Source organism: Cryptomeria japonica, chromosome 2 (assembly GCF_030272615.1).
Source record: "Cryptomeria japonica chromosome 2, Sugi_1.0, whole genome shotgun sequence".
In the NCBI taxonomy this organism is placed as follows: Eukaryota; Viridiplantae; Streptophyta; class Pinopsida; order Cupressales; family Cupressaceae; genus Cryptomeria; species Cryptomeria japonica.
The window spans coordinates 518,625,903-518,635,337 of NC_081406.1; the positions used below are offsets into that span (position 1 = coordinate 518,625,903).

General features: G+C 38.5%; 1 protein-coding gene across 2 annotated transcripts; it reads right to left on the bottom strand.

Moving 5' to 3' along the window:
- Positions 1 to 2,972: 2,972 nt before the first annotated feature.
- Positions 2,973 to 6,700, bottom strand: LOC131035268 (pentatricopeptide repeat-containing protein At1g11290, chloroplastic). Of its 2 annotated transcripts, none has more exons than XM_057966937.2 (2): positions 6,324 to 6,700; positions 2,973 to 6,205 (listed from the first exon to the last, which is right to left on the bottom strand). In XM_057966937.2, exons 1-2 carry the CDS (start codon positions 6,420 to 6,422, stop codon positions 4,085 to 4,087), a joined length of 2,220 nt encoding a protein of 739 aa, XP_057822920.2. In that variant the 5' UTR covers positions 6,423 to 6,700; the 3' UTR covers positions 2,973 to 4,084. The 2 variants fall into 2 exon arrangements, with proteins under 2 accessions (XP_057822920.2, XP_057822921.2); XM_057966938.2 differs by having other exon boundaries at positions 2,973 to 6,235.
- Positions 6,701 to 9,435: the final 2,735 nt, after the last annotated feature.

Below are 9,435 nucleotides of genomic sequence, written 5' to 3' on the forward strand. Positions count from 1 at the left end.
GACGGGAGTACTGTTGTTTGCCAGCCAAAGGAGCCTGAAAAACGGTGTCGGAGGGGTTGTCGTGGGGGCTGGGCCGAGAGGATGCAGCAGCGGTACGGTCGACGGCGGGAGGAGATCTACGGTGGGGGCACGACAGTTGCGGCAGGTATGACAGTCCTGCAGAGTACAGAGGTCATGTGGGGGGGGGGGGGGTCTGCGGACCCCCCAAAACAATTTTTATTTTTTATTTTTTTCGAATTTTTTTTTTTCAAAAAAGATTTTTTACAAATTTTTTTTCGAAATCAGTACAATAATAGCCAAAATGGGCAAAAAAAATTATCACCAAAATAGGCCGACTTTATAGCCAAAATTCATGGAAACGATCTCCTGAACTCAACCGTGATGTCCAAATGGTTGTATGACGCCCCCAAAAAATGAAGATCCCCAAATCCGAAAATTGAAGCCTCCAAAATGTCCCCAAAAGACTAATCAAATCCAAATAAAATCGCGTACGCAGTGCCTGGTAAAAAAAGTTTTTAAAAAAAAACTGGGTCTCATTTACCCGTAAAGCGCGTTTTTTATTTCGTTTTTTCCCCATTTTCTAACCTAAACCGTGAACGGGGTGCTAAATTTGTCCTCCAGGCTATGGATCAAGGTTAGTTTTTGTTTATTTTTGTCTTTCTTTCTAGTTTATGCAATTTGTCAAGATCTAGGGCTCAATGAAAAATACAATGGAGAGACAAAATAATGATAGGAATAAACTGTATTCTATCAAGATGAAAATACCGATCAACTGGATCATCAATCGTTACATACAATGAATATGTGTTTGCTTATATAGGCAAGACTATATGGATATGTGAGCACACAAACATGACATGTGGCTCAATAAGAAACATGGGTAGGTAGGAAATAGGTGTGGGTAGGTAGGAGAAACAATATAATATTTCAATGAGGTGGATCACCCATCGAAGGTGGGAATATCACTCCACAATAAGTAGATATGACAGAGTAGTAACAAGATCAACACCATAAAATGTGGAAATTCTCCGACACACACTATCCCAATATGGCACAAACACCCAAGTGTCTCATACCCAAACTACCATGGAATGCATTTCCTAAGTAAACTTAAGTATAGTGTAATGATATCCATGATGAATAATTATTTACACCAACAATAATGAATAGCAATACACAAGAGAACACCAGATCTACATGGAAAATCCAATAAGAAAAAAACCATGATAAGAATTATCTTACAATATAAGTAAACAAGATTAATTTGTTATTTGACGTATCATCAGATTAACCCCACCAGCTTCTCTTTTAAGTGATCAATCACACGTTTCATGTGATATGCTTTGGGGTATAGACATGTTTCCTGTTTCTTCTACTGTTCTTACAAATACCTGAGTTTTCCAAATGGTTTCCCAGTTGGTTTACCCTAATTTTTGATAGATCAATGTGTATGTACTTGCTTTTTTAATTTGTTTTTGCCATAGCGCACAGTCACACCCCTTTTTAGATAAAAAATGCCTAACGTTAATATGCTTAAACCAGGATAATTCAACAACCACGTGCAGAAAACTCGAACGATTGGTTTATTTCATTTCAAATGAAGTTAACAAAATATTGAGCTACCAGTATAAAATTTCGAATGTTGTCTGCTTATTCAAATATAATCACTTCTTTTGGGTAAAGGTTTGGGACATTGTCATCCCACATGGTGAAAATATCACGAACACAACAAAAGCAACAAATGCTGAAAAATGATATATATTTATGACACAGAAAAACAGCAAATTTAAATGACTTGTGTGAATATTTTCCATCCCTGTACTATCTTAAATTCCATAACAAAATAAAAAAAATTATCATTTGGCAACCCAGAGAATGAAATTGTACATTACAATGATAATGTTTTCTGTTCATAGCAGCTCCAGGATGGAATTATGTACCTATCATTGATTTCCACAAGCTTCCGTGGTTTAAATTCATTTTCAAACCTCACTCGTCTAAAACCTCAAAGTTAAGTTTTTGAAGTCTTCGATTTTCATATCATTTCTTCTTCTGTTTCATGGTAGGGTGCAATATTTCTTCATCTGTTTCATATTAGGGTGCAAGAACTACCTTGGTATATGATAACCCTAAATGGAGAAAGATAATGTGAACAAAACACGTGAAAAGGAATGAAGCAACATCATAAATTCAAAGTAGAAATAAACATTTGAATTTAGAAAAATTATATGAATATTTTTCATCTTCATATATCTTGATCTCCATGACAAAATTGAATGCGTGTTATTTGCAATAAGAACACAGGAAGTCTTCTCAATTTGATTAAGTTTTGTATTTGAAGCAGTTCTAGGATAGAATTATTTACCGGCATTAACTTCCACAAGCTTCGTCTGTCCTGCATTCAAATTTCATTTTCTGTTGTCTGATAAAACCTGCCCATGTGAAACCTCTCGCCATTCAAAAACTTGAACGGTCATAGTGCCATATCTCATCTCTCAGATTGGAGTTCAAGAACAAACTTAGTATGCAATGGAAGGCTCTGGAAAGACCAATTCCGCAGTGTGGTATCATGTTTGGACTTGTAACCTAGTGCAACTATACCACACAGTTTGAGTGTGTAACCAAACTCAATGAGAAGGATATAAATAGCATTGACAAAAATATGATACGGGAGGATTTTCCAATCGAGATATATCACTCATCACCTGGAAGCTATGTTACCAGAAACGAGAAACGAGAAAAGCAACGGTAATGGCAACGTAACGAGAAACGGAAGTTTAAAAGGTTGCGTATAAGAAACTGATTATATATATATATATATATATATGTATATAATATAATAAAATTAATTTTGAAAATAAAAATTATAAAACATATCTCTATAAACATTTTAAACATTCTTTGATTTCATTCTTTCATTTTAAAATAATTTGTATAAAAATTTCATACAACAACTATAATAAAACCAGGAGGACAAAAATAAATTTGTGTGATACTTAACTCTGGCTTACAAAAATTGCAAATTAATGTAAACTCCAGCTTGAGCTTTATTGACATTTATAAACTAATGTAAACTCCACCTCTAAATTGAGGAAAAGATAAAAATATCTAAGTTTTTAAGGGCAACTGCTAGAAAAACAAAAATCATTGCTGAAACGACCGTCCGCAACGGGAAACCTGTTTCTGCCGTCGAAACGGCAAACGGAAGTCTCCCGTCGCGTTTCTGATAACTAGGCCTGGAAGTACCTTCAGAAAAAAATACAGACCGGTAAAAAACGAGAGATACTTTGGATATAAGTGGTCCTTTGAGACCTGTGAATAGTATCCAAGCAAATGTTTCATTCCCTTTGTCTCTTCCCACACATAGCCAGATAAGAAATCAGCCTGAGACAATGCTTAGGAAGATTGTTGAGGAAACGGGAAGGGTTAAAAGGCCTCCCTCCTATGGTGAGGTGGTGTGGGGCAGTTAGTCAAAGGTCTCTGATTTAGGTTTGTGAGGTCCCGAGGTCAATGCTCTGTGCTAGCTTATCCGATGGCGGTGGCTTGCAGATGGTTGCTGCCATCCCAAAGATCCCCGCTCGCCCCAAAAGCGCAAGTCTGGGTGTTCAAGCAGGATGCGGGAATTCCCCGAGTTAAAAAAAAAGGAAAGAATTAACCTCCCTCTCATAACTAGAATGTATCCAGATATTTGACATGCTAGAGGATCCTATGAAACGTTAGATGTGATAGAATAGGTTAATTACTTCGAGTTGCCAAGTTCAATGATCTTAAAGGATGTGGCTTGCTTCTCAGATCATTTGTAAGGGCCAGCAGTCTGGGAAATAGTTTGCATCCCCACAAAGCCAACTTGGATGGAGTTGTAATCATAGATAGGCTAACTTAAGACTGAGGAGGTGTAACAGCTGCATCCATGCCACCTTACATTGGGATATAATTTATTTTTTTTGGCCTGGCAAACTAACCCAAAACTTCAAATGTTTAAAATGCAGCTACATGATAGGATTGAAGAGGAAACACTTGATCTGGAGATACAGTAGCCATATAGCCATAAAAAGTGATTTTTTTTGTTTTCCATTTTACTCAGTCACCAATAGTCTCCACAAGAACAAACTCCATCCTTGAAGTGATGAAAACGGTTGGCATCTCTCAAAACAATTTCCCTTTTTGTAACAAGGGAAATAAACTTGGTTGCATTATGACAATCACCACACACTCGAAGATTCTTAAAGACTCGAACAGGGATTCCCGGTTTTGTACTTATAAGCCCATAAGCGATGGCTAACTTTTCACTATGGTGAGAAAGATTGTGTTCCTTCTGGTCTTCCTCCAAATTTTGAAGCACAAACTTTGTATCCTGCACATACCCTGCGTCTGCTATCTGCCCAGACAATTCCTCTAGCTTTGTGTAAATTTCTTCGGTTTGTGGGTGTGACGTGTCTTCTACATAAAATGCATGGACCTTTTCCTTGACCACAATCCAGCTTTGACCTGGCTCCTTTGCTACCCCTCTGTCTTTCATCATTTTTCTTACTTTTGATACATCATCCCACCTGTTTTCCATAGCATAAATGTTTGAAAGCAGAACATATGGTGCAGATTCCTTTGGCTCTAACTCAAGAAGTTGTTCTGCAGCTCGCTTCCCCAATTTTATGTTACCATGGGTTCGGCAGGCACTAAGAAAAATACCCCATACGAAAGCGCTAGGTTCAAATGGCATTTCATTAATGATTCTCTCTGCCTCATCCAGGTGCCCAGCACGGCCAAGTTGGTCGACTATGCAAGCATAATGCTCCATACAAGGTGTGATGCCATAATTTCGGCTCATACAATCAAAGTACTTCCTACCTTCATCTACTAGGCCTACGTGACTACATGCAGAGAGAACACCTACAAAGGTTATGTGATCTGGCTTGATTCCAGCACTTTGCATTTGTTCAAAAAGTTGGATTGCTTCCTTGCCCAACCCATGCAAAGCATAACCTGCAATCATTGCAGTCCATGGAATCACATCCGGCATGACCATTTTGTCAAAAACCTCATGTGCATCTTCTATGCAACTACATTTCGCATACATTGTAATAAGAGCACTGCCTACAGAGATATCCAACTCCAATCCCCTTTTAATTGCTTGAGCATGAAACTGTCTACCCTGATTAACAATTGCTAGGTCTGCGCACACCCCTAAAACACTGGTTAAACTAAAGCTATCCGGGTCAGGACCTGACCGTAGCATCTGGCTAAAAAGTATCAGAGATTCCTCACCATGCCCACTACGGGCGTAGCCTGCAATCATTGCAGTCCATGTTACCACATCAAGCTCCAGCATTTGATTGAACAGTTTGCGTGCACTCTCCATTGCATCGCATTTTGCATACATGGTCATGAGAGTACTCTCTAAAAGGGCATCAGATTCAAAGTCCATTTTAATGATGTAAGAGTGTACTTGCTTTCCTAATTCTAATCCTTCGAGACCAGTGCAACAAACTAGCACAGCGGAAAAGGTGTACTTATCAGATTCAATCCCTTCCCATTGCATTTGTGAGAACAGATTTTGCGCTTCAGCTCCATGTCCGTTCTGAGCACACCCTGCAATCAATGCTGACCAGGAAACTACATCTCGTTCAGACATTCCATCAAACACGTTGATGGCATTCTCCACATTTCCAGATTTCGAATACATGGTGACAAGTGCATTCCCCATTGTGACATTCGATGCAAACCCAAGCTTGATAACATGGGCATGGATTTGCTTCCCATGTTCTGCAGATGCCAAATTTGCACAAGCCCTCAGAACGCTGGCGAACGTAAATTGATTTGGCTTCAGCTGCTCCCCTAACATCATCTTATAGAATTCAAGTGCTTCCTCCCCACGCCAATTCTGAGCATATCCTGCAATCATTGTTGTCCATGAGACAACATTCCGCTCATACATTCTGTCAAACACCTGACGCGCATAATCCATAAAACCACACTTTGCATACATGTTAGCAAGGGTGTTTTCCATAAAGGTGTCAGTTGGAAAACCAGTTTTAATCATGTGACCATGAAGTTTCTTTCCCCCAACAATGGATTTCATATTGGCATACCTCTGCAAAAGGCGGCCACAAGAATAAGAGTCCAGCCTAATGCTTTGCTGCTCTTTAACCAAAGCCTTCTCTGTTTGTCTTCCATTAGAAGCCGTGGACTGTAAATCGGAAGCATTTGCCTGCAATTCACTTTGGGTATGGATTCGTTACTGTATAAAAAATTAACAATCAAATCATGCTTTAAGTTGTCCATGAGTGATCAACATTGCGAAAGAATGAGAACAATTCCTAGCTTACCTGGAGCGCACGATTGGTGGTTCTCTTCCTCCTGTACTCGAAAGGAATGAAATGAGGGAAGGATATAGAATTGCATGAATAGAGAGATAATGCAGCCATTGTGGTAGATTTTCTGATCTCTCAAGTCAGATACCACATGGATAGATAAGACAGTTGCTTGAAATTATTAGCCTTAAGACTGATTTTCCGATAAGGTATATATATTTACTCTGGTTTGGATTTACTTCTTACTGTGTTTTCGACAATTTGGTCTAAGATTTAAGTTGTTCAGATTGCTAAATCTGGAGTTCAACCTATTTTGCTTGATGTTCAATTTGCATTCTTTCAGCTTTCACTCAAGATGTTTTGACGGCTTCTGATTTATTTAGTTTCCATTATTAGTTCCTGCCGTGCCGGCAGGATACTATAGCATCCGTTGAATGCATTTGTTAATTTAGACTGTCCAATTAAATTGAAGTATTTTTGAACTTCTTATTTTTTTTAAAATGTTTTGATTTTAAACAAATTTAATAATTAGTATAAAAATATTTATCCTAATTTCTATTGGACACTGCCGCTAATTTTATTTATAAAAAATAAAATTTAATTTTAAGTAGACACTTCTGGAAACTACTATGAAACTTCTGGAAATGTTCAAGATTCCTGCCATTTGCATATTTTGTCTCGGACATTGTTTGCTTCAAACAATAAATTGAGAGCTCTAAATTGAGACGAGATAGCCAACCATGGAAAGCCCTGCAATTGCTAACACACATGCCCAATTTACTCAATGGCGTATGAGAAGAACTTGTATCGATGGAGCATTTCTATGACTTTTGTAGGTTGCAAAGGCTTTGGCTGTTCACTGTTTTTGAGGGTTTGTGGTCTTCTACAAAGATACACAAGAGTATCAAAGAGGTATGTTTAGTAAACCCTAATTTATAGCATTTTGATTTATAACATTTGCCAAAAAATACACAAGCTAAGTATCACACTATGCCCCTATTTCAAGATTATTTTTCAGGTATGTCTAAAATACCCAAAGGACATTCTTATACTTTTATAGCTATATTCACCTAGCCTTTTCAAAGGGAGTTAATAGAACCATAAGCATTTTCTATATGAAAACAACAATGAAGAAAGGGAAAAATAATATAGAAATGCACCTGCCGAGATGATTTCGCAAGATCCATGGTGTCGAGGGCAAGACACCTATCCTATGCAGAAGCAGCAGCACAACTCCCTGGTCTTGAATTCCACTCTCTGTCTATCCTGCTCAGTAGTTCTCTCTCAAGGATGGCTATCTGGGATGACGAGTTCAGAATCGCATTGTAAATCTAGAAAAAAATCGAACCCCCAAAAAACTTGCCCCAATATTTTTAAACCTTGGTTTCCAAGAGTATTATGCCCCAATTCTTCAAATCTTGCCCCGTGTATTAATTTCCAAGAAACATGAGAAATGGATGAGCTTCTGCACACCGATATTTGTGTAAGGAAGCAAAGGTGTGCGGAAACGCTTCCTACGCTAATCTTGAGAGGATAGTTATGCAACTTTCAACTTAAATATTACTAAGATATCAAGAAATGCACAATAAAGCATAAACAAAATAGCAATGAACACATAACACAGTGATTACCATGGGGAAACCCTTCTGGGAGAAAAACCCCACCCTCCAAAACTCGCACAATGTATTATTAAATCAAGCTGATTACAATACACTTGCAATGCAAGTTCTTACAAGAGCGCATCACCACAACTCGAACTCAGAGAGACTCCTTCTAGCATCCAGTCTTGCAAAAAACTCAATTATCAAACTCCTCCCCAAGCCCTCCTTTTATAGTGATTTTACAACCTGGAAACCACTTGTGGTTTTACAAAACCATGGGCTTAACCACCATGCCACATGGTGCCCATTTTTGACATTTACATTTCCAAAATGGAAGAACAACCAGGTTAAAATAGTAATCCTGTCCATAATTTTGTCCCCTAGCTTAGACCCTCTTAAAAGTCACAAAATGAGTCATTAAGGCTCTAAAAATGGCCCACCTATATTCTACTATGGACAAGACTCATTTTTAACAACTCACTAACCATTTTCCAATGCATAAACATGTGGAAAACTACCTCAAACAAATTTTGGAATTTTCCAAAAAAAGACTGCAAGGTTGAGACACATGTTTCTCAACATTCTCCCACTTGTCGAACACCTTGCAAGAGTCAGGGGATCCAAAATATCATGGACTTAATTGCTAGGGGTCGAGAGGCCCATAGACTCTGAACACCATCTAAATTTCTCTGTGCTCACGGGCTTAGTTAATGCATCAGCAACATTCACCAAAGTTTCTACCTTTTCCAGCTTCACCTTGCCATCCTCAATCATATCTCTCACAAAATGATATTGTACATCAATGTGCTTGGTCCTGGCATGAAAAGTAGGGTTCTTCGCTAGGCAGATTGCACTCTGACTGTCACTGTAAATTGTCACTGCACCTTGTTTAAACTCTATATCTGAACACAATCTCTTTAGCCAGATGGCTTCCTTACAGGCATGAGTAGCTGCCATATATTCTGCCTCAGTAGTGGACAAAGCGACCAAATCCTGTCGCTTGCTCATCCAACTGATTGCACCACCGAATAATGTAAACACATATGCACTGGTGGATCTTCTTCTAACAACATCACCGGCCCAGTCTGAATCCACATAGCCTCGAATATCTAAGGAATGCTCATTTCCTGTTCCATGAAAACATATCAAGTACTCTGAAGTACCCCTCAAGTATCTGAAAACTCTTTTTACTGCATCCCAATGTGCTCTTCCTGGATTAAACATATAACGAGAAAGAACTCCCACTGCTTGGGCAATGTCTGGTCTTGTACAGACCATAGCATATATCAAACTTCCAACAGCACTCTGATATGGTACTCGACTCATCTCTTCCATCTCCAATGGGGATGTAGGACACTGTGAACTAGAAAGCTTTGTTCCCATTGTAATAGGAACACTCAATGGTCTTGAATCCTGCATATTGAATCTTTTCAAAATAGTACCAACATACTTACTCTGGCCTAGCCAAAGCTTTCTGTTTTGTCTATCTCTTACAATCTCCATTCCCAGAATGTGTCTAGCTGCAC